General features: G+C 40.7%; 2 protein-coding genes across 5 annotated transcripts; one reads left to right on the forward strand and one right to left on the reverse strand.

Moving 5' to 3' along the window:
- Positions 1 to 1,425: 1,425 nt before the first annotated feature.
- On the forward strand, positions 1,426 to 12,033 carry asip1 (agouti signaling protein 1). Of its 4 annotated transcripts, none has more exons than XM_044121804.1 (4): positions 1,426 to 1,655; positions 10,664 to 10,835; positions 11,012 to 11,061; positions 11,600 to 12,033. In XM_044121804.1, the coding sequence occupies exons 2-4, from the start codon at positions 10,670 to 10,672 to the stop codon at positions 11,759 to 11,761; spliced, it is 378 nt and encodes a 125-aa protein (XP_043977739.1). In that variant the 5' UTR covers positions 1,426 to 1,655; positions 10,664 to 10,669; the 3' UTR covers positions 11,762 to 12,033. The 4 variants fall into 4 exon arrangements, with proteins under 4 accessions (XP_043977739.1, XP_043977738.1, XP_043977735.1 ...); XM_044121803.1 differs by lacking the exon at positions 1,426 to 1,655 and adding an exon at positions 9,329 to 9,351; XM_044121800.1 differs by lacking the exon at positions 1,426 to 1,655 and adding an exon at positions 9,417 to 9,739.
- A 7,246-nt stretch (positions 12,034 to 19,279) lies between these two features.
- Positions 19,280 to 21,386, reverse strand: LOC122833959. Its single transcript, XM_044121970.1, has 3 exons — positions 21,184 to 21,386; positions 19,422 to 21,031; positions 19,280 to 19,332 (listed from the first exon to the last, which is right to left on the reverse strand). The coding sequence occupies exons 2-3, from the start codon at positions 20,797 to 20,799 to the stop codon at positions 19,280 to 19,282; spliced, it is 1,431 nt and encodes a 476-aa protein (XP_043977905.1). The 5' UTR covers positions 20,800 to 21,031; positions 21,184 to 21,386.
- Positions 21,387 to 24,741: the final 3,355 nt, after the last annotated feature.

Here is a 24,741-nt window from a genome sequence, read left to right on the forward strand (position 1 = left end):
CCTCACAGGCCGTTTACTTTAGCAAAGTAAACTGACAAGATTACTTTGTAAAAGTTCATAGAGTTGTACCGATCGATTGGCCTCCAATCACAATCAGCCAATTTCCGTGAAAAGTGTATGATTGGTGATCGATCACTGCCTCTTGTTGCCGATCACCAAAACCGATCACCTGTATCCCTTCCTGCAGCTCATCTCCTCTTTCCTTCTCCCAATCCTAAGCGACGCCGTGTAGCGACGTGAAAATGCATCAACACAACGAATCTAATCCGACATTTAAAAAACAAGAACTTGACGGAGTTTGGCGGCTCAGACAGCAGCTGCTGCAGCTTAAACTACCAACACTCCCTGGATCAGCATCACAGTCAGAAAGCTAAACAAATAACTACAACAATGATTCAAGTCTTGGCGCTGCGGAGTGAGACGCCGGATCTGCTGTTGGACCGCCGCTGCTGGTGGGGATATTTCACAGACGGAGCCGCTGGACCTCCAGACGGTGAACTTTCACACGGAGCTGCAGCAGCAGCAGGGACTGCAGCACGGAGCTGGACTGCAGCACGGAGCTGGACTGCAGCATGGAGCTGGACTGCAGCACGGGCTGAAACTGGTTCTAGATATGTACCTTCCTGTCATGAGACAGATCCATTTCCTGGTCCTAGCGGGTCAGGAGGGGAAGCTGGTGCCCCTCCTGGACGTACATGAGACGGATCATCTCTGAAAATAATCGATCTCCTCCCGGTGTTCTGCAGAATTACTCCGCTCAGTCAGAAGCCACCAATCAGCACCAGAACCGATCAGCAGAAGAACCTGAATGGAGTAAAACCTGAAGTTTTGATCGGCTGGAACTGTTTTTGGGTCGAGACGTTTGTGCGGCAAAAGAACCAAACCATGAATTAAATGTTCTTAAAATGTTTTCACTTTGGGTGTATGTGAATTCGGTCTCAGACCTGGTCTGGGTCTCCAGCCCTGTAATTTCTCTCAGTTTTTAAGTTTTGTATCCCAGATATGTTCCTGCTCTCCTGAAGTTCTCCAGAACCGGAAGCAGGCGCCTGTTTGGTCCGTTTTGGATCTCCTGCTCTGGTTGGAGTCCGATCATTTGAAAATGTTTGCAGAACGATCAAAGTGCAAACTAGAAACCATCTTCTAGTTTGTTTGTAGGAATGTCTGGCAGCTGTTGGGACGTCAGGCCGCCTGACGCGTCGCTGTGTGGAAACCAACATGGCTGCTTGACAGATGAAAGCTTTTATGGCGAAGTGGCCTCTGAAATACAGTAGCGTTCATGGTAACGGGTTTGCTCAGCGGAGGGTCTGGTTCACATTTATGTGTCCATCCAGAGGATTTGACCTTTTCCATCCCCTAAACCTCAGCAGCGCTGGTCCCGCCTCCGGGCCGAACCTCCCAGTATATCTTCATCGTGTGAAGCTCCAACGCAGGGAAAGGTGGTCCAGCTTAACAGGAACGAAGCAGCGAGAAAAAGAAGATCTGAGCGAGGGGAAAACTTTGACGGACGGAGAATCAGCTGGAGAAACAAGAAGAGAGGAAAAAATCTGAAACGAAGCGAAGACTCGAATCAGAGCCGAAGAGGAAGCAGGAAAGAAAACAGAGAAGGAATCAGAAGAGCAGAGAGCGCCGCGTCCCGTCAGGCGCAGGATCTGCAGGTAGGAGAGCGACCCGCTTTTCAGGATGGAGCCGAGCGACCAGACGCAGACCGGAGGACGGCCGAGGTCCGGTCAAAACCGCCAAGGTCCGGTTAAAACCGCAGAGATCCGGTCAAAACCGCCAAGGTCCGGTCAAAACCGCCAAGGTCCGGTCAAAACCGCCGAGGTCTGGTCAAAACCGTCGAGGTCCGGTCAAAACCGTCGAGGTCCGGTCAAAACCGATCCAGTTTCACCAAAGCTGGTTCAGTTCATCTAAAAGTGAAATGAAATGAGAAGAAACAGATCCTGATTTTTGAGTCGGTAAACGGTGAGGATTCACTGAGGAGAGGTAGAATGTCAACACAGACCTGGTTCTGGTTCTGGTTCTGGTTCTGAGTGCCACTCAGACCAGATTGGTTTTTGGATTAAATTGTCCTGAGAATCAGAATCCGGATCAGACCCAACCGGATCAGGAACTGGGCTTCTGCGGTGCTGATGGTGAAACCGGAATAAAACGAAGCGATAAAATGATCCGAATCGATTTTCAGCAGCAAGAAACAAGCAGCAGCTTTTTGTTTCCCTCAATAATAAATTCATAACAGAATAAGATGAAGCGATCTAATAATCTGACTAATAATCCCAACCTTATAATCTGATTATTACAGAAAAACTCACTGATGAATTCAATGAGCTGCAGGTTGAAAATCATCTGAACTAAATAAAAATAATTCAGAACGGCTGCAGAGGGAACGCGTCGAGTTTTAGTTTTTATTTACAAAATTAAAAATAACGTGACGGTCCGACTGAAACCGGTCCGGTTCCAACCGCTCCGGTGCGATGTCAGGAAAAACTTTATCAATGGAAAATAAGTTACTGTTTGATAAAAACAATAATTTCAGATGGTTCTGGTTTGGTTTCCCTCATGACTCTAATTCTAATAATAATTATTATTACTGCTATAATAAAAAAATCTAACAGTCATAAAATATGCAGATCAGAACAGAAATACAGAATTATTTTATTGGAAGCCTAAATATTTTGGAAGCTTTTATTTATTTGGTAATAAAGTTGAAAACATTTTTCATTTTCTCATTTAGAATTAATTTTGCTATTATTATATTTAAATCTTTTTCCTCAAATGTTACATTTTCTGTTTCATTTCTCATAAAACTTAAATACTGTATTGCAAATGAGAACACTATCAAACTATTTTTAAGTCAAATTAATCTTTATTTTGTTGAATAGTTTTTAAATAATCATGAAACCGATGCTGACCTTTGACCTGCGGGTTTCATGTTTATATGCTTTTATTTGCGATGGATAATCTGATCCAAAACATCCAAAGCATTTTGATTTTCAGGCTGAAACCTGAACGATCCCGTCCCGGTTTATTAAGATACATATTTCCTGTAACTTTAACATCCTTTTATTAACAGAGGATTTATGTGAAAAGGCAGAAAAACAAAGAAAAGCTGCAGTTAGTAGAAGAGATGCATTAAAAATATAAAAAGGGAGAAACAAGTTGTAGTTTCTCTTTCTAATCAGGTTATGAGAATAAAAATAATGTTAGATTAAGATAAACGTTTTCTCTTGTTTTTATGAAATATTTCATCTTTGTTTGGATTAAATTAAACCAGAACATTTTGGCCTGGGAAGGTTTTCATGTTTTCCTGGACTGACGACACGAACCAGAAACTATTTACCTCCAAACTGTAAAAAACTTCCTGCTTTAATTATTTTAAAACATATTTAAAGTTTCCTGTTTGCTGCTTTGAGCCACGACATTTTACTATTAATTTTAGCCAAATGAATATAATTTGTTTATTCTAATAAACATCATGTTAAGATTTGGATAGTAATATTTTTTTATAAACGTAGTTATGCCTCAAAAATACAAAATCATACCAAGACGTTTACAGCAAATATCTTATTTCACTTTAAACAAATTTGTAAGTAACTTTTCAGCAAAATATAGAATCTTTTTTTATTCAATAATTCTTTAATATCGATTAAAAAGTGTCAGATTATAAATGAAATAATCTGTCAGTGGATCTGGAACTTCCTCATCAATATTCAGGGATTATTGGCTGCTAATCAGATAACTGATAAGATGTTTATCAGGTAGTTTTTTCTTATAAAATGTGAACTAAAATAAATAATCAGGAAGGATTAATGTTTTAGCAAAACTGATGTTGAGATTTAGAAGAAATGTTTCATTGTTTTAATTCTGCTGCGTTTTAAAACCGACAATAACATTTTATACGTCAGCTGTTTCTGAACTTTAAATCTTTTCTGTTTCCTGAGGTTTTAATTTCTGAGTTTGGTTAAAATTATCATTATTTTATTGAAGGTTTTTAACTTCCTTTAACCTGAAAGTTCTTTTTTTTATTTGATAAAACATAAATGACCAAGTGGAAACAGAATCTTCAGGATTTTCTCTGTGTGTTTTTACAGACTGTGACTTTGACTAGGCCATTGTGAACATGGATTTGTATTGATTTGAACTATTATGTCTGTGGCTGGAGGTTCAGGCTGGAAGGTGAATAATAAATCAATGCCCTCAGCATGATGCTGCCTCTGCCGTGAAGACCATTATTTTAGTATTTCCTCTCGTTCCTGACGGTCGCAGACGAAACGAGCCGCCGCTGCAACATCTGCAGCAGCTTTACTGACTGCTGCTCTGAGTTTTCTGCTGCTTCGTTCCTTGAATCGTGTTTGGGTCGGCGCGGCCGTGACCCTGGGGTCGGCGCGGCCGTGACCCTGGGGTCGCCGAAGTGAAACGAGATGAGGCGTTCTCCATGTTTCCTCTCTGCAGCGAGTCCCAGAGGAACGTTTAGCGTTCGGTAACCCATGCAGCTTTCACAGCATTTACTGGGTTCGTTGTGACTGAAGGGGTCAGGGGTCATTCATGTTAGGGTTTGGTTTCTATCCATAAAACGCTGGAATACTTGCTGAAGTTTGCTCCAGTCTTTTGTGGCAGCATAATGGTAAGAAAAATCCCCATATTTTGATTTAATTTCTGGAGCGTTGAGCAGATTTTGTGCTATAAGGACTCAGGATTACAAACACAAACTTAACACACAGCAGAGTTTATTATTACAGAACGTTATTCTGATGATTACTGGGATGAAAATCACAGCAGCACCATAAAACTGAGAGACGTAACGTAAAGCGCTGTGATGTGCCATAAGCATTAATTCATATCCCAATATAATTTGTGTAAAACTTATCAAGACATTTTTTAAAAATCACATACTAACGAGAATAATGTATTTATTTGTGAGTTAAAACTCGTTTAACGCGCCATCATTTCTGTGGATCTTATTTCTGTTTGTAAATGTTCAGTTTTACGTTGCTGCCTGTCGAGGCCTTAAAAAATCTCTTTTTAAGAGAGACGTGATGATAATCTCAGCGGCGACTTCCTGGTTAAATCAAAGTTAATAAATAAATGAAAAGTGTATCTCTCTAGAGAAACATGCGTAGAGTCCTGGCTTCTCTTCCAGGGTTGTGACTGCTTGTGTTCGGATCAAACCTCATGCTGGTGGCGGGAAAACAAATCATTTCCTGTCTTCCACTCAGTTTGCAGGTCTCAATTTTCTGCTCCAGGTCTGATTGTTCAAGCCTCCCGTGGTCTGAAGAGACGAAGTCATTTGAACCCCACAGGTTCTTTTCTGTGAGCGACCTGCAGAGTCGCCCTGTGCGTTTTACAAGGTGTTTTATGGTTTCGAAGAGAGGCTGTCATTCATATCGTTTCTACCGTATACCATTTATACATTCCTACAGAGATCGTTAAACTCTGATTTAACGTTAAACTCTGTGATTTAACGTAAAAGTCTGTGATTTATTATTAAACTGATTTATCGTTAAACTAATTTAACGTTAATGCTGTGATTTCACATCAAACTATATGATTTATCGCAAAACTCTTCGATTTAATGTAAAACTCTGATTTAACGTAAAACTGTGATTTATCGTTGACTCTGATGTAACGTAAAAGTCTGATTTAACGTCCATCCATCCATTTTCTATACACCCTTTGTCCCTAATGGGGTCGGGAGGGTTGCTGGTTCCTCCCCAGCTAATGTTCTGGGCGAGAGGCGGGGTCACGGGGTCACCCTGGACAGGTCGCCAGTCTGTCGCAGGGCAACACAGAGACAGACAGGACACACAACCATTCACACACACACACACACCTAGGGAGAATTTAGAGACCAATTAACCTGACAGTCATGTTTTTGGACTGTGGGAGGAAGCCGGAGAACCCGGAGAGAACCCACCATGCACAGGGAGAACATGCAAACTCCATGCAGAAAGATCCCGGGTCGGGAATCGAACCCAGGACCTTCTTGCTGCAAGGCAACAGCTCTACCAACTGCACCACTGTGCAGCCCTGCGATTTAACGTAAAAGTCTGATTTAATGTAAAACGCTGTGATTTATTGTTGACTCTCTGATTTAACGTTAAACCACAAAGTTTAAACCACAAAGTTTAGACTCTGTGGTTTAATGTTAAACTCTGCGATTTAATGTATAAGTCTGATTTATCGTTAAACTTTGTGATTTATCGTAAGACTTTCTGATTTAACTTTAAATCACAGATTAAAGTTAAATTGTGATTTAATGTTAAACTCTGTGATTTATCGTTAAACTGATTTATCGTTAAACTCTGAAATGCTGTGACGCTACGCTGAACTGAAACACGTTTTCTAGAGAGCTTCTCAAAGCTCTGCCAGACATTACATTATTTACTCACACCTGTAAATATTTTTAGTCATTTTTTCCAAGCAGTTATGTCTTCAAATCTTTTGACTTCAAGATGGAACTACCCACTTTAGTGTGGAGTACCTCAGGGTTGTGTGCCAGACGTGACGCCTTAAGTCCAACCAGATGCAGGTCAAGGTGTTGTCAGGTGCTGTCAGACAGACGGACGGACGGACGCTGCTTCCTACATTCCTGCTTGATGTTTGTGGTGCAGCTGAAACAGCTACCAAATGTTTCAGCTGCTTTTTCCACATACTGTCGCAGCCTGATACGTTGTCATGTCTAAAAGTGCAGCACGTTTAAAACGCTCCGTTTCATCAGTATTCGCGGCCTTCTCACTGTCAGGTCTCGGGTTTCCAGATATTTGTCCTGCAGTCGTCTGCAGAGCAGCTTCTAGTTTCTAAACGTCTGACCTGACACAGAGCTACGTTCTTCAGAAAACACCCCTTCCTTTTTATCAGAATCTGTTTGTGGAAAAGCTTTTCTCTCTATTTTCAATGACTCCACCACTAGTTGTGTGTCCATTAACAATAAAATTTTGCAAATTGAAAATTAAAAAAATATAGTTATTTCATAAAAACACAACATTTTTGAAAAAAACATTTTTTTTGGCCGTATTGAATATATTTTGTAAAACTGCAATAAAAACAGTTTTTTGGCGTCACACCAGCCGGATGGAAACAGAAATGAAACAGTTTGAGTAAAAGTTACACACCGGGTCACGTGAACGCGTTGAGGCGGGATGGGAACCCACGTTCCACACAATCATCTCAAAACAGGCCATCATTTTAAAACCGGAAACTCATTTCAAGACTGAAACGGTTTCTTAGACATCATTTCATGTTTTTCTCCAAGTTTGAGATTCCTGGAAATATAACTGAAAACTCAGTGAGTTGAAGATTCAAACTGGGAATCAATGGTTTTATTTCTGAAAACACAAACAAAAAAACAAAACAGCTGTCAGTGTTTTCTTGCCAAAAACTTACTGGGAGGTTCAAATCCAAAGTTCAGTATTGTGCAAATATCTGTTAGAATCAACAACATCTGGAGTTTTATGGGATTTTATGTTCTAGAATTACAGAAAATAGAGCAAATAATCAAGAGTGGAAATGGGAAATACTGCATGCTCTTTAAACTATTTTGAAAATAAAAAATCTTGTGACCAGTATTTATTTTCCATCCCTGTCAAAACTCAAAACTACGGGGCGTGCTGCGGCGGCGTAGGGGACAGCGCGACCCACATTCGGAGTCCTTGACACGGCCTCACAGGTTCGATTCCCGAACCCAGCGACATTTGCTGCATGTTTTCCCCCCTTCCTGTCATATAAGGGACATTAGAGCCACAAAAGACCCCCTGGTGGGAAAAAACCCTCAAAACTACTTCTGCAATAATTTTACATTTAACCCGATTCTCTGTGATCCGCTGGGTCAGATAGAGTTCTCATTTGGATGTTAAACTACATTTCCCACAATCCAACAGTCTCTTGTCTTTTAGAGTTGCATGTTTGATATAGATGCAGAAATAAAATATTTGGTTTTTATTCATCTGTTGCAGTAAAATATGGAGAAAACAGAAAAAAGTAAAAGTTTAAGAAAAGTTTGAATTTTCTGAGTCGTAGTTCAGGTTAAAAAAAGATGATGCCACTTTTGATTATTTCATATTTTAGTGTGCTGTTCATCTAAAATAAGATTTCCAAACTAACAAAGAAAACATCAACATGTTTTTCTCTTTCTTTCTGCAATTATGTGCATGTTGCTGAAATCTTTGGTGAAGTGCATAAATATGAATGTTTGTTATTGTCTGCATGTGTTCCTTGTTTGTTCCAGGATGAAAAGGTTTTTTCTCTCTGGGCTGAAATCATTGTTTTTGTTGCTTCTCATCCTGCCAAGCCTCCAGTTTAGCAACATTTTGCTATAATTTTCTGTTTCACACATTGATGGAATAAATATGGAGCAATTTAATCTGACAGCAGCAGGATGAAAACATTTTCTGGCAAACAGAACATGTGCAGCTCATGTGTTGCTAATAAACCAGCAACACTTAAAATAATGAAACTGCAAAGTGAACAGAAAATCTCAGATTCATTTCAGAAGTGAAGCCTGGTTGCCAGGTGAGTTTGTTCAGGCTCTGAGCGTTTGAAGCAGGTTTGAGATCAGTGCGTCAGTAAAATCTGTCTGATCAGAGCAGATCTAAAGGACCTCATTATTTCTAAAGCATCTTTCTTTTTGCTGTGCGCTGATCTGCGGCTGCAGCAGGAATGAAGTCCAGATGTCTGAGTGTTTCTGCCAGGACGTCTCCAGCTCCACCCGTCTAATCATTTATAAAAGTTCTTCATCTTCAGAGGGATGGGTCAGGGGTCAAGGGTCAGGGTCTCTGCTACCAGTCAGAGATCCCGCCGTAAATCCTGCTGTGGATTCAGAACCTCTTCATCTGCTGTGCTGCCAGAGCAGGCCGCAGGTTTTACCTTCATCAGCTTTAATACCAACAACCAGAACTGATAAGTCTGACTGCAGGCTTGGAGCAGGATGAGTTCAGGCTGCTGCACTGAGCAGAGAGGAGCACCGAAATGAGATTTAATTCAATCCAGCTAATGTGGTTTTAGCAACTCTAACATTTCTGTATGTGGAGTTTTTAATAAGAGCCACAGAAACTGTTCTGGCTGCTGAAGTTTTCTGATTTCCACGCGGCTGGACGCATTAACTCTGTCTGACTAATTGGACAAAGCATTTGGTACGGATCGATGCACCATGTAACCGGAAAAATAATATAAAACCAGCGTGAAGTTCCTGAACCTGTTCCTGAACCTGCACAACCAGATGCAACAAGGTGGACGCTAACCGCAGCGTGGAGTGCAGCGCCACCCGCTGGCAGCGGACAGCGCGACGCTGTATATAAATCTTGTTATTATAAATCTTTGTTCTCACAATGTGAAAGGAGGCGAGCGATCCGCGCTGAGGTAAAGTTCATCAAGCAGCGCGAGGCAACGGGCCGAGGCGCCGCGCGCGCTGCCGGCTTTAAATGCATAAACTAAACACATCTGTAGTGTTATGTCGAGTCAAGGATGTCACCGGTATTGCGTTTGAACGTCTTTAATGTTGAACATAACACTAACACATTCTCGGGCTGCTGAACAGTGTGTTGTCGGTTTTACTGCGCTCCTGTATACGTCACTTCCTTGTTCGCTTACGTGCTGTTTTACTTGCTCTGACTGTCTCACGAGCTCCATTGCTTTACTGAGGGTTAAGTCAGGCATCATTTGCAGCTTCTCAGACATTTCTTTGTCAAGTATTCCTATGACCAATCTGTCTCGGATATTTTCTTCTTTAACGCGGCCAAAATCACAGGTGTCTGCTAACTCATGGAGAGTTCTTATGTATTCCTCCGCGATCTCCCCCGACCTCTTAAGCGCGCTGATGAAAACGAGCTCTTTCATGTATCGTCTTCACTTTGGGAACTTAGTAGTTGTCTAGTTTGTTTAAAACTATCTCAAACTCCTCTTCGTCTTCCCCTTCTTCGAATGTGAACGTCTTGAACACTTGTTCCGCCTCCTTCCCGAGAGAATAAAGCAACGTACAGACCTGGACCTCGCCGTCTTCTAGGTTTAGCTTTGTGGCTACCCGGTAGCGCTGAAATCGCTGCCGCCATTCAGGCCACTGCTCCGGCCGTGAAAAGCCGAAGGCTTCTGGAGGTGGGAACTTTGCCATCTTCCGACGTCTTCTGACACCATGTAGCGTTATGTCGAGTCAAGGATGTCACCGGTGTTGCGTTTGAACGTCTTTAATGTTGAACATAACACCAACACATTCTCGGGCTTCTGAACAGTGTGTTGTCGGTTTTACCGCTCTCCTGTTTACGTCACTTCCTTGTTCTACTCCCACGTGACCTTACACATAAAATAGTTCCATTACATTACAACATCTAGTATAAACTTATCTTTCAGAATAAATCTGCTCCGCCAGTGAAACGCTCAGAGCAACAATCTGGCAAAAAACAAACAAAAACAAAAATTAAGCAATTTTTAAAAAAATCATTATTATTATTTTTTTCTTTTTTATTATTATTCTAAACATAAACAAGCAACTCTTAGCCTGGCGGGGCTAGTTAAGCCTGGTTCTGATTAGGCCGTGGACCGATCTTAACCTGGTGTAAGGAAGTATGAAGCGTGGTCATGTTGCTGAGTCGACTGTCTGTCCAGGAGTTGCCGTTGCTGTTGCTGCTTAAGCCTTTTTGAAAGACGACTTGTTGATGTTTTTGTCCTTTCCCTCCAGAGAACGATGCAGGCCTTCCTGCCGCTGGGCTGCTGCGTCCTGGCGCTAACGCAGTGCTGCCTTGGCTCCGCCCACATGATCCCTGACGACAGGCTGTCCACCAATAGGGTCGTTGCGTCCAACGCTCTGTCTCACAGCCTGCAGGTCGACCCGCCTCCTGTTGTTATTGTGGGTAAATATGAACTCAGTGTTTGCATCTTCATTTAGATTCAGTGAATGAGAGGCGACTGAAGCATCTTATCCTTTATGATGATATTTATTAATAAAAGCCGAAGCTGTTTATGATAATATGAACAAGAGGTGAAAATACAACATATTTCATCTTCATGTTTCATGTTCATATTTCAGAGCTGAACAAACCCACCAAGAAGAAAGAAAAAGGAAAGAAGCAGAAAAAGGTTGGTGCAGCTGGAACACTGCAAAACATCGAACATATCTAAAAACACTTAAAATAAAATGAAATTAACTTATCAGCAAAACAGAGGAGCCTGTTTTCAGTAAATAATTATTGAATATTGATAAAAAGTGACTGGAAGATTATTTCACTTACAACAAAACATTTTTCCATATTATCAGAGAAATAATCTGTCAGTGGAAATATGACTTCAGATTAATATTAAGGAATTACTAACTAATAACCAGCTCCTTTCTGAAAAGTTAGTTTTGCTTTATTTTAAGTAAACTAAAATATTTTCATAGAGAGTAGAAGATTTTATGTTTTTGCAGTGTAAACAATGAACAATGTTATGCTTTTAAATGAAGAGTAATCTCTGGTTTACTGATTATATGTCTGATGTCTGTTTTTTTTTTCACATTTTATTTCTAATATCATTGACCTGCTCTATTCTGTTTGCTGGGTTTGTTAAATGATTTCGACCCGTGGAGTTAAACGGATGATGTCAGATTAAATCTCTTGTTTTCTGTCGTTTCTGTCAGAATAAGTTTGCTCGGAAGCGCCCGCCTCCTCCGCCGGACTGCGTCCCGCTCTGGGGAAGCTGCAAAGCTCCCGGCAACGTTTGCTGCGACTTCTGCGCGTTCTGCCAGTGCCGGCTCTTTAAGACTGTGTGTTTGTGCCGGATGGGGAACCCGCGCTGCTGAGCCGCCGCTTCAGGAAACCTCCTGCAGCGACTCGGTTTGTATCTCTGCCTGTAACTCGCAGCATGAAAGCACTTTATCAGGAGCACTGCGCCGACGGAGCGGCGCTGCGCGAACACAGGGAGGCTTTTCGCACTGATTCACATTTGGACTGTACTTCAGCTTAGCTTTAGCACGCTAACATGAAAGGATCCAGACCCGGCCGCTGCCTGGCACCCTCCACATGATGCTACGAATATCAACGTGTTTATGGCACATGCAACAATAAAAAACCTTCGTGGCCAATCGAGTCTGTTTCTTTTTATGTTTTATGAATTATTCCAGCATGTGAAACAGCAAACAGGAAGTTTGATTTAATTCTGTGGTTTGTTGTCCTGACCTGCCAAAATAGTTCAGATATTTATAAGTGGTGAATGATGGAACTGTCAACTGCCAGGGTCTGGCCCGATGACCTTTGACCCATGTCTGTCTCTCATCACCTCACTTCCTGAATGACCCTCTGAAATGAAAGCTTTAAAAAAACTGATGCAAATATCCCAGACTAATTAATAAGACATTTTTCTTCAAGAAATATGAATTTGTTTCAAGTCAATAATTCCTTAACATTGAAAAAATGACCAGATGATTTCATTCATAATAAACATTTTCCATGGAACTTCTCTTCAGTATTGACTCAGATCCAGCTGCTTTATGTTTCTTGTCGGTTCGTTTAGTTTTGTTTTAAGTGAACTCAGATATTTGCTCCACTAAAAGTTCCTGCTAATGATTTGTTTTTACAGTGCAGCAGATTCCTCTGAGTAATCCTGAGCTAATTTAAATCAAATGGATCCATGTTAGCTCCGAACAGCAGGATGGAAACACATTCAGCTGAAACCTGGGAAAACACAAAGGGACACTGAGCTGTTGGGAACCAGAGCTGCTTTTAATGGTTTTAATGGTTTTAATGGTTTTAATGGTTTTAACAGCTGATGGCTGCCAGCAGTTGGAGGAACTGAGAACCGTTTCCTCTGAAGAGCCGAGCGTTTTAGTCGATCTGCGTCGCCAATCTTTAACCTTCTGCAGTTTCTCAACTTTTAACTAAAACATTTTGCAACTCAACATTTCCAAGGTTCTACAAATATGAATTTATTTTTAATAGTTTGACTTTGTTGTTTTAGTGGATGAAATAGTTTGTCTGCACACCAACATGTTTTAAAATGATGGATAAATAAAGGTTCTGGTTCTGGTTCTGGTTTCAAAGATCAAAAAACAACAAAACATAAATGATAAAACTTAGAAAATATGGCGTAAAAGAGGTTCCTCTGAAACACGGAGAGACGGAAACGGATGATGTTTGGGATGCTGAAGCTTTGTGCTGCGAGTTGGTGGGGATGAGGAGGAACCGGGCGGCGCTGATGGACCCAGTTACTGGAAGAACTTTGACTTTCTAGAGATACGAATAAAGACAAAACCTCCATGTGAACGCCAGACAGTCTGACTCAATAAATCAGGATTTTCGTCCCGATCAGATTAATAGCACCTTTAGAAAATAACCTTTTAGCAGCTATTAAACACACTACCTTATATAAACATGTTGAAACATCTAATCAATGTAATTAATCTATAGGAAGTCTTTACTTGGTGATGGAAATGCTGACAAAGGAACTTTTCAGTTTATGGAATCAGCCTGTATTTAAAACAACCCCTACAATTTAAAACAGTTACATAATTCAATAATATTTTTTATGAAAAATTATCACATAGTTTCCTTTTATTGTCTGATTTTATCAAGTGCTAAAAACATCAACATGTTTATAACAATTAAAATGTTATTAAACTTTTCAAAAACAGAATAATAATTTCTGTGTAACCAAATGAATCAAACTTTGTATTTTTCAAAATGTGATTCTGATTCTTCAGCTGGTAAAAACATTTTTGTCCTGCTGAATCACACAGCAGATGAAATATGATGTGACTTTAACATAGTAAATATTAAAGATGCAAAAACGTTTTTTGGGTTTGGTTGGAGCAGAACAGAGTTTTTACTGGATTCTATTAAATGTGGCTTAAAGTTGAGATGCTGAGGTTTAATATGTGAAATATAAATTTTCTGTGCTAATAAATCAATAAATAGTTTGGTTTCTGTCAGTTCTGTAAAGATATAAGAGAGAACAAAGTGAATTTGTCTTTTATATTGACTGATCATTTAATTTGACTTACTTGTTGCTGGTTTAACTTTATGCTTTATGAAACATTTCATCCCATCTGATGATTGCTCTGAATTATTGCCACATTCTACGAACAAATGATGCAATCCGTCCTGGGAAAAATGTATAAAAACGATGATTGTATTATTGTTTTCCTCAGTCTGTCAGCTCAGATGGTGGTAATGCTCATCAATAAGTTGCTTGCTAACCAGCAAAAAAAAAAAAAAAAAGAAGAAGACATGCAGTTTCCATTTTCTTAATGTTGTGTTTTTGAATTTGCTGAAGTGGTTTTGCACCTCAGGGCCACCGTAGATTTGGGTTTTTTGCATCATTTGAAAAGTTGGCTGTGGATTTGTGTTGGATGGAAACTGAGCTGCGACTCCAGGAAGGAGCTCCGGTTTGATCGATACTGAAGTGAAACCTGGAGTGAAAACTAAACCGGTTCAAAAACCTGGAGAAAACCTGGAGAAACAACCGAATATTCCAGGAACTCCAGATCAGTTCAGAACCTGAATCACCAAACAGAAGCCAACGACTACTGCTGGACTTTCCATCTAATAGCAATGTGCTGTCCTCGCCCTGAGTTTTCGACCTTTCAGCAAGCTAGACAGCCAGACAACGACGCTCCAATAACCAAACTTCTTTATCTGTTTTACTTGTTTATTGAAGAGTGGCCTCTGACCACTGCCATCTCTTTGGCCATCGTAAACTGAAACATACAAGGCTTAGTATTAGCAAACGAACATAGCAAATTAGCCATTCTTGCTACGAGCTAAAATAAAAGCATTTTCCTAAACGACTTCAGCGTACAATTATTTACGCTACAGTTACATAAAACAAAGACAATTAACCAATACTTACGAACAAATCTTGTCTGAAACACAACGTATAAGGATAACAGTCAGCTTAATCAATAAACCGTTCGGTGTTGCGTTCCACCATCTTGGATCTATTTTCTTTTTTAGCGTAACCAAAACAATATAACAAATATCCAGCAGAGGGCGTTCTAGTGCAGTTTTCAACCTCTTGTTCCAAATGACTTACAAAAGGCAGCACACTCCCCGCCTGGTACAATACAATTGTGCCACTACAAACAATCTTTTCCAATAAACATTTTCAACTGATAACAGGTATAACATTTTAATTTCCATCCGATAAAAGCAAAACCATATCAGTAATGGGTCTCAAAAACACTTTTGCGTTTCCATCTTTTACAGTTTTTACTTCGGCTTTTCGAACCTTACTGTCCTTACTCTCAAATGTTCTCACAACTTTTCCCATGGACCAGTCGTTTCTGTGAGCGAGAGCGTCCTTCAATAACACAATGTCACCAACTTTAATGTTCGGTTTATCATCAGTCCATTTTCTCCGTTTCTGCAAAGTTGGTAAGTATTCACTTTTCCACTGTTTCCAAAAAGAGTCTGCCAGACACTGTACCTGCTTCCATTGCTTTAAGTAGAGATCTGGTGGTGCAAAACTTCCTGCTGGTGCAGATAGTGCATTTGACTTTTGGGTGAGTAGCATTGCCGGAGTGAGAAGGTTTGGTTTGTCTGGATCTGTTGAAATTGGTACAAGTGGTCTTGCATTCATTATTGCCATTACTTCCGCCATGAATGTACTTAACACTTCATGTGTGAGTTGGATGTGTCCGGTTTTTAAAAGAATACCGTCCAGGATGCGCCTTGCAACTCCAATGAGACGCTCCCACGATCCACCCATATGTGAGGAGTGGGGAGAGTTGAATAGCCATGTGCACCCTTTCTCCAGCAGGTAGGAGTTCAGCTCTTTGTCTGTCTGATCAATTTGCAGTTCATTGCATGCTCCGATAAAATTTGTTCCTCTGTCAGAACGAATTATTTGAGCAGGTCCACGGATGCAGAAGAATCTTCTTAGTGCATTAATGAAGCTCGATGTTGACATTGATTCGATGAGCTCAATGTGCACGGCTCTTGTGGACATGCAGGTGAAAAGTACAGCCCAGCGCTTGCTGTCTGCACTTCCTCCTCTGGTGCGACGTGGAGACTGTCCAGGGCCCAAAACATCCAGTCCCACACTAGTGAACGGTGGCATGGTTGACAGTCTGTCAATGGGTAAATCCGCCATCTTTTGAGTTTGTATTTGTCCTCTAAGTTTTTGACAAATGACACATTTGTGAATGATGGAAGAAATAAGTCTTTTACTGCCAGTAATCCAAAATCCAGCTCCTCTGAGTGCTCCTTCTGTTATATGACGCCCCTGATGCGCTACTTTCTCATGATGGTATCTGATAAGAAGGATAGATATGTGATGAGACTTTGGAATAATGACAGGATGTTTCTCCTCTTTTGTTAGGTTAGCAGGTGCCAAACGTCCTCCTATTCTGAGAAGTCCTTCCTCATCAATAACAGGGTTCAACTTTTGGAGACAACTCTGTTTTGGAAGTGGTTGATTTGTTTTTATGCACCTGAGCTCCTCTTTGAATGTTTCACTTTGTACTGTGCGAATAATAAACTTAGCTGCTTTGGATACTTCTCCTGCAGTGTTACTGTCACTGAAACACTTCCAGCCTTTACTTTCTGTGTCTGTTTTCTTGAATGATGCCGCCACACGCTTTAGTGATGCAATAGTGCAGCACAATCTCATCCAATGAGAGAATCTTTCAAAACGAGATGGTTCCAGCTGCATTACTGAGGTTTTGGTAACAAAGGTTTTCACATCAGGCCTGATCTCTGTATCTGTTTCGGGGTCAATGAGAGTAAAACTATCACAGTGTGATGTCTCAATGTCTTGTAGTGTCAAAAAGGAAGGACCACTAAACCAGTTTGTGGAAGCTAATGTGGAAGCTGGGATCGGTCTAGTGGCTGTGTCTGCTGGATTGTCACAAGTGGATATGTAAAACCACTGTGTTGGATGTGTGCTCTTCCTGATTCGAATCACTCGGTTGGCTACATAAGTATAAAATCTCTTTGTGTTGTTGTGTATGTAACCGAGGACGATTTTACTATCTGTGAAAAATCTGACAGTGTCCACTTCAATGTCCATCTCATCTCTAATGAGTTCGTACATTTCTACAGCTAAAACTGCTGCGCATAATTCCAATCTAGGAATAGTGTGAGCGGGTCGGGGGGCAACTTTGGACTTGCCAATGATGAAACCTGTGTGCCACTGACCTTCACTGTCGAGAGCTCTCAGGTATGCCACTGCTCCTATGGCCATGGTGGAAGCGTCTGAAAATATGCACAGTTCTTTCCTTGCAGCAACGGACTGGGAAAATGAGAAGTAGCACCTTGGTATTTGCAGCTGCTCCAGATCTTTCAGCGAATTTCTCCATTTGTCCCATTCCTCTTCTCTTTCTACAGGAAGTGGTTCATCCCAGTCTTTCTGCTCTGTGGATAGATCACGGAGAAGAGCTTTGCCCTGCATTGTGATGGGTGAAACAAACCCTAATGGGTCGTATAAACTGTTAACGGTGGCCAAGACACCTCTTCTGGTGAATGGCTTTTTCTCAGTTGTGGCATGAAAAGTGAAACAGTCACTTTTGAGATTCCACAGTACCCCCAAACTCCTTTGCAGGGGTATGTTGTCTAAGTCCAAGTCTTTTAGATCTTTGGCTCTTTCTGCAGCAGGAAATGCTTCTACTACTTTGTGATCATTAGAGGCTATTTTATGTAGCTTTAAATTTGACTGAGCCAGCATGTTTTGTGCATTTGTGAGTATTTCAATAGCTTCTTCTCTTGTTGCTGTGGATGAAAGGCCGTCATCAACATAAAAATGTCTCAATATGAACTGCTTTGCATCATGACCAAACTCTTCTTCTCCTTCAACTGCAGTGCGTCTCATACAGTAAATAGCCACAGCTGGTGATGGACTATTACCGAAGACATGAACCTTCATTCGGTAGTCACAAATGCCTTTGTTGGTATCGTTATCCTCATACCAAAGGAATCTCAAATAGTCCCTATGGTCCTCTCTCACTTCAAAACAGTAAAACATTTGTTGCACATCAGCTGAAAATGCTACTGGCTCTTTTCTAAAACGCATAAGAACACCTATTAGCGTGTTGTTTAGATCAGGTCCCCTTAATAAGACTTTGTTAAGGGACAGTCCTTCAAACTCTGCACTTGAGTCAAAAACTACTCTCAGCTGGTCAGGTTTTTGTGGGTGGTACACACCAAAGGATGGTAGGTACCAGTGTTCTTTGTCTGAGTCCAAAGGTGAAGCAACCTCTGCGTGGCCGTTGTCCAGCATGTTTTGAATGAACTCTGTGTATTGTCTTTTCATTTCAGGCTTCCGGTCCAGTGTTTTCCTGAGGGACTGGAGGCGTTTGAGCGCTTGCTCTCTGTTACTTGGAAGCTCTGGTCTAGGAGAGCGGAATGGCAAAGGTGCCACCCAGCTATTACCTTCATTCTGGTACACTTCCTTTACCATAATGTCAATAAACTCTTTATCCTCTACTGACAATGCTGGTTTGTCATCATCTTCTGTTCTGTCAAACACCGTTTCTCCAAGTTGACTGATAGCTGTATTTTTAATACCTTTTTGGAAGGCAGGTGTGGTGCTGAGTTGGTAATTACAACCACTCGACTCCTTGACTTGAAACATGTTGGGGCATGGGCAAAGATAAGAAGCACGGCCATTCTGAAGAACATGTGTTTTAAGCACATTCACATTATGGGGTCTATGTGTCTTCCCCATGCAGGCTTCCCCAACTATAACCCAGCCTAAATCTAAACGCTGTGCATAGGGCATACTATGTGGCCCATTGATTCTCTCTCTGACCTTATGAACCTGAATAATGTCTCTTCCCAAGAGCAAAAGAATAGGTACCTGTTCTTCTACAGGAGGCACTTTTTCAGCTATTTTCTGTAAGTGCGGGAACTTCATAGCAACTTGTGGAGACGGAATCTCTCTTCTGTCGTCCGGAATCATGTCGCACTCAATGAGGTTTGGAAGTGGGAGCTTTACTCTACCATCTATTGACTCAATTGTGAAGTTTAATGCTGTTCTGCCAACATTATCTGACAGTCCTGAGCATGTCCTGAGCCTGTAAGTGTCTGAGCGTGTCTTAATATTAAAGAGCTCAAAAAACTGAGACTTAGCTAGAGACTTGTTACTTTGTTCGTCAAGAACTGCGTACATCTTTCTTGCCTGTTCTCTATTTCCCTCTGGGTAGACTAACACAGGACTTATTTTTGAACATGAATATGGGATATCTACATCACCACAGACTTCTGTGCACTTAGAAACAACTGAGACAGTTGCACTATCCTGCGTCTCCCCGCCATCATCTTTACCAGCTTCAAAGCTCTCAGATGGAGCAGAGGGTGGACCTGGATGTAGCACTGCTAAATGTCTGTCACTGCCACAGTCCATACACTTTATTTGCACCTTGCAGTCCCTTGCTAGATGCTGAGTAGAACCACAGCATTTAAAACAGATTCTGTTTTCTTTTAAAAATGATTTGCGCTCATCTATGGGTTTTGCTCTGAAACTTTTACACTTTTTAAGTGGATGAGGCTTCTTATGTATAGGACAAATCTTGTCGGGGCTTTCTATAAGCTTACTGTAACTAGTCTGAAATGAACTTGCGTCTATAGGGATGTCTGTTTTGTGTACAGTAATCACTTGCCTGTTATTGCTTTTGAAGCTTTTCTCTTTTTTGAAGCTTGCGTTGGCAGGTGTGATATCAAAGCTTGGGTCATTTCTTATTTTGGCTTGTTGTCTTACAAATCTTGAAAAAACACTGAAAGGGGGAAAGGCAACTTTATGTTCCTCTTTGTGCTTTGCACCTGTTGCAATCCATTTTTCCTGCAGTCCATAGGGTAACTTCTCCACAATGGGATTGACTCCGCGAGCCGTATCCAAATATGACAGTCCTAGTAAGTATCCTCCATCTTTCGCACATTCAATTTCCTGCAGAATGTCACCCAGCTCTCTTAACTTTATATTGTCTCTGTTGTTGAGTTTGGGAAACTGTTCGATCTTTTTTAACAGTGCATTTTCCACTACTTCAGGAGAACCGTAAGATTCCTCCAGTCTTTGCCACACAAGGTCCAGTGCTACAGTTGGACTAAAGACGTTGGCTGAGCGGATTCTTTTTGCCTGTTGTCCAGACTCAGCTCCCAGCCATTTGACCATTAAGTCTAGCTCTTCTTGGGCTGTAACGTTCAAATCTTTAATAGCATTTTGAAATGACATTTTCCACGACCAGTAATTCTCTGGGTGATCATCAAACTGCAAAAGTCCTGAACTTAACATTTCTCTCCGTGTAAGGTATTTGGTAATCTCCTGTACACCTTGTGCCTCTGTTGGTGTTTGAGGAGTGTGGAACGGATGTAGAATGGGGGGGTTCAGTCGCTCTCTCTGTTGTGCAATGTGCGCCACTTTAGGCTTAGCTGTTTCCGCAATGTGTGAGCTGTTATTGTCCATTTCTTCTTTCATGGCTTTTTCACACTGTTCACGTGCAGCTTTATGGCAGGCGAGTGGATCTGCTGGTAACAAGAAGCCTTCAAAACTAATGTCTGAATGTTTTTGAACATACTCTGCCGTACGCTGTTTTGGGCTGGCAGGTGGTCCCACCAATGGATAGTCCTGCTCCATTTTTGAGAGAACCTCCTCCTCTTCATAAACTGCAACTTCTGCTTCTGCAGCTGCAACAGCCTTCTGAGAACTCAAAATATGCAAATTAGCTTCGAGTTCAGTTTTCTGCTTCATTATGGCTGCTTCTTTTTCTGAAATCGCCAACTGAGCACGTGCAGCCTCTGCTTTTGCTCGTGCTTTTAATGCTGCAGAACTTATGGACGAACGTTTGGACGAACATGAGCGTGTAGACTTAGAACTTGTGTCTGTATTGCTTGCATTATCCTTGTTCTCCATGTTATCTGCTTTACTTGACCGCAGGCTCGTGATTAATTTGCTGAATATCTCCTCGTGGTTGTGGCCCGCTGCGCTGATGTTCTTTACTGTGCTGTCCTCGCCCTGAGTTTTCGACCTTTCAGCAAGCTAGACAGCCAGACAACGACGCTCCAATAACCAAACTTCTTTATCTGTTTTACTTGTTTATTGAAGAGTGGCCTCTGACCACTGCCATCTCTTTGGCCATCGTAAACTGAAACATACAAGGCTTAGTATTAGCAAACGAACATAGCAAATTAGCCATTCTTGCTACGAGCTAAAATAAAAGCATTTTCCTAAACGACTTCAGCGTACAATTATTTACGCTACAGTTACATAAAACAAAGACAATTAACCAATACTTACGAACAAATCTTGTCTGAAACACAACGTATAAGAATAACAGTCAGCTTAATCAATAAACCGTTCGGTGTTGCGTTCCACCATCTTGGATCTATTTTCTTTTTTAGCGTAACCAAAACAATATAACAAATATCCAGCAGAGGGCGTTCTAGTGCAGTTTTCAACCTCTTGTTCCAAATGACTTACAAAAGGCAGCACAAGCAACATTTTCAAATATCTGAACTTTTGTTTTATTTCATGCGATGAAAGGAGGAAAACTTTAATGTGGACGATTCAGGAGAGCTGGAGAAAACCCAGCTGAAACGTTTCCAGAAACTCCACGGCTGTAAATTGGAAAACACAACAGTTTGTGTTAAAGCCTCTGATTTACGGCCCGTTTCTGTTTGGCTGGACGTTAAAACCGAAACGGTTCTGATTCTCAAACCTGGCTCACATTCACTGGTTTCCCTCGATTCCATAAACCCGCTTCATGAGACCGATATTAAAATGTCGTTTTCATTTTATTTATCCATCTGGCTGAAGTTTTATGACCAGGGGAGTAAAAGCACAGAGCTCTGCTTCGCTTCGAAAGTCTTTGGTTCATTTTGACCCACAAAAACAGAATCGTAGTTTCTTCAGCAGTGAACACAGAATTATTCCATTTATTTGATTTTTATTGTTTTATGACCTCAGAGTAAAGAATTCACTGGAAACTTTGTTTGATTATTTTTAAATAATTAGGAATAATGAGGCATAAATCAGAGCGTGAAGAACGTCAACCTTTCAGACTTTTCTTAGGACTGTTATGAATCAACACTAAGACTTTTATCACAACACAAAGGAACAAAACAAATGGATTTTGTTCAAAACGACCAAAACGGTTCAGTTTCTGAGAGCCAACCCGATTTAAACTCACCCAGAATCGACGCAGAACGTTCTGTGGACCGACATTCAGGTCAGAACAGAACGTGGGAGAAAATAAAAACATTGAATCATATCAGAGGTGTTTTGATTAACAGGCGCTCCCATGTACGAGTTGTCCCTGAACGCACCTGAGAAGGTCAGCTGTTAGGACTTCCTGTCGCCTGACAGGGAATTTTACAAACTGCTACAGGATTTGGACTTTTAGATTTTAGTGATAGTTGGGATGTTTCTGCTGATAACAGAAACATTCAGCAGATCCTTCATAATCCAGAAATGTTGTTGTTTCATGGAGTTAATCTGAAAATGTTTCTGTAAAACTTTCCAGAAACGTTTGAACTTATGAGCTCAGATTCTCCTCCTCAGTTTCTAAAATGCAATTTGCTGGCTTGTTATTGTGAGATCATCAGATATGAAGGAAAGCTGGGAAGTTTCCACGTCTCGTCGCTGCGAGATCCGAGATAATCTAAAGCTCCAGCAGCAAAAGGCTCAGAAATTAATCTGCAGGCTCACATTTCAGACATTTATATAAACAGAGTCAGCAGCTTTAGGAATGACCAGAATGACCTCTGACCTCCCAGAAACAAAGAGCCCTTTAGCTTTAGCATGCTAACGTCTCTGCTAGCTCGAACGGTTCTAGATTTTATTTGGATCTTCATAAAGTAAAAACCGTTTCACTAAAACAGCATCATGTGAAGAAAAATCACAGATTGAAAAAAATCAACTTTCAGTTTGTGGACGGCTGAAACAAATTATTAATGCATCCAAGAAAATGAAAACATGAAATGAAAACATAAAATGAAAACATGAAATGAAAACATGAATCACAAACTGAGCATCAGGAATGACGACAGGAAACAAAAAGCTAAACGGCAACGGAGCGACAGGCCGTCAAGTTTCAGGTTTTCTGTTTATTTTAAATAATTTCTTGTTTCTTTTAGCTGAAGTGCAGCAGCAGGTTTGGGTTTTCATGTTTTCTTTGCACTTCACTCTCAGCTGCACAAATTGCTCATTTCCTCCTGACTTTTAAAGCAGATCAGTTCCACATTGTTCAGATTTTTCATCTTTTAAGATCCATTTAGACAATTTAACACATTTGAAGCAAAGTTTTAACCTTTGGAGTAAAAACATGGATTAGTTTATATAAAAAAAACTCTGACTTTTGCAGATTATTTCACTTTAAAACACTTTAGTTTGCTTTGATTCTCTGAAGGGTTTTAATCCCGAGGAGCTGAGTCACATTCTGACTCCAATCTGTTTGTTTTTCTCTCATAATTTTTCTGATTTGTTTGAAGATTAAATATTACAGAACTAAACTTTCAACCGACAGCAGAAAAGAATCAAAAGCTTTGCGTGGAGGAGCAGAAGGATCTGACAGGAAGCAACTGGACCTGAAAGGCTCATAGAGCCGGGAAGGTGATGAGAACAAGAGACTCAATAAACCAAACCTGAAAGGAGAAACGACAAGAAAACAGGAACAGAAAGCAAAAGAGATTATGATGACTGACTGTGAGAGACGAAGAGTTTCTGTTTTTTTGGCAGCAGAGGCGGAAGAAACTAAAAACTGACCGAACCTGGAGCAAGAAAACTAGAAGAAAGACGAAAATATGATGAAAATATGACAAAAATATGGCAGTATATGGTTCTTATTCCAGTTATCAGAGTAATGAACGTTTCCTTCTGGAAGGAAACCATAACTACAGACAAACTACTGACAAATAAAGGACTAAAATTAGTAAAATCTCACAGAGACAAAAGAGTCTCTAGACTGCATATTTTAGTATCTATTCCACTTCAACCGATGCTGAAACCAAACAGAAATCTGGAAGCTTCATGCTGCATATTAAAATTGGATTTATTAAATATCAGATCCTTGGCAGGAAAATCATTTTTAATTCAAGACTTTATTATTGATCATCGTCTTTATTTTTTGTTCCTGACAGAAACTTGGCTCATCTATCCTTATTGAATCATGTCCTCCAGATTTTAGCTTTCTAAGCCAGACCAGACCTGACAGAGGAGGAGGCGGAGTCGCACTTTACTAATTCTGCCTTTATTTTTATTCTGTGGAAACTTTTTATCTTTTGAATATGTTGCTAAACTAAAATCGTCCTCTCGAATCTCGCTGCTGAATATATACAGACCTCCGAAACGCTGTGCAAATTTCTTTGATGATTTCACTGAATTATTGTCCCTAATTTTGGTGGATTTTGATTTTGTTCTTGTTGTTGGTGATTTAAATTTTTATATTGATAATCTATTGGATCGAGGCAGTAAAGAGCTACAACCAGATCCTGAATAACTACGGACTGATCCAACATGTCCTGGAACCCACGCACATTCATGGACACACTTTGGACCTTATTATCTCTAAGGGACTCATTGTATCTAAAATTATAGTGCTTGATGTGGCATTTTCAGATCAATTTTGTATTTTTGGGACAGCTTTCTCCCTGCACGTATTGACGGGACATACATAAGTGATTTCAAAAAGATGCAGGGAGAGAAAGTGTCCGATCCTTAGAGGAACTCATGGCGTTGGGGTGGAGGAGTGGATAGAAGAGGTTCACACCAGTCTGCGAGTCCGCCATGTTGGATCAGGCTGCTTTCATTTTTGACCATCTTGAAGGTGAAGCTTGTGATGAGATTAAATATAGATCG

This window comes from Gambusia affinis, linkage group LG07 (assembly GCF_019740435.1).
Source record: "Gambusia affinis linkage group LG07, SWU_Gaff_1.0, whole genome shotgun sequence".
NCBI classification, from domain to species: Eukaryota; Metazoa; Chordata; class Actinopteri; order Cyprinodontiformes; family Poeciliidae; genus Gambusia; species Gambusia affinis.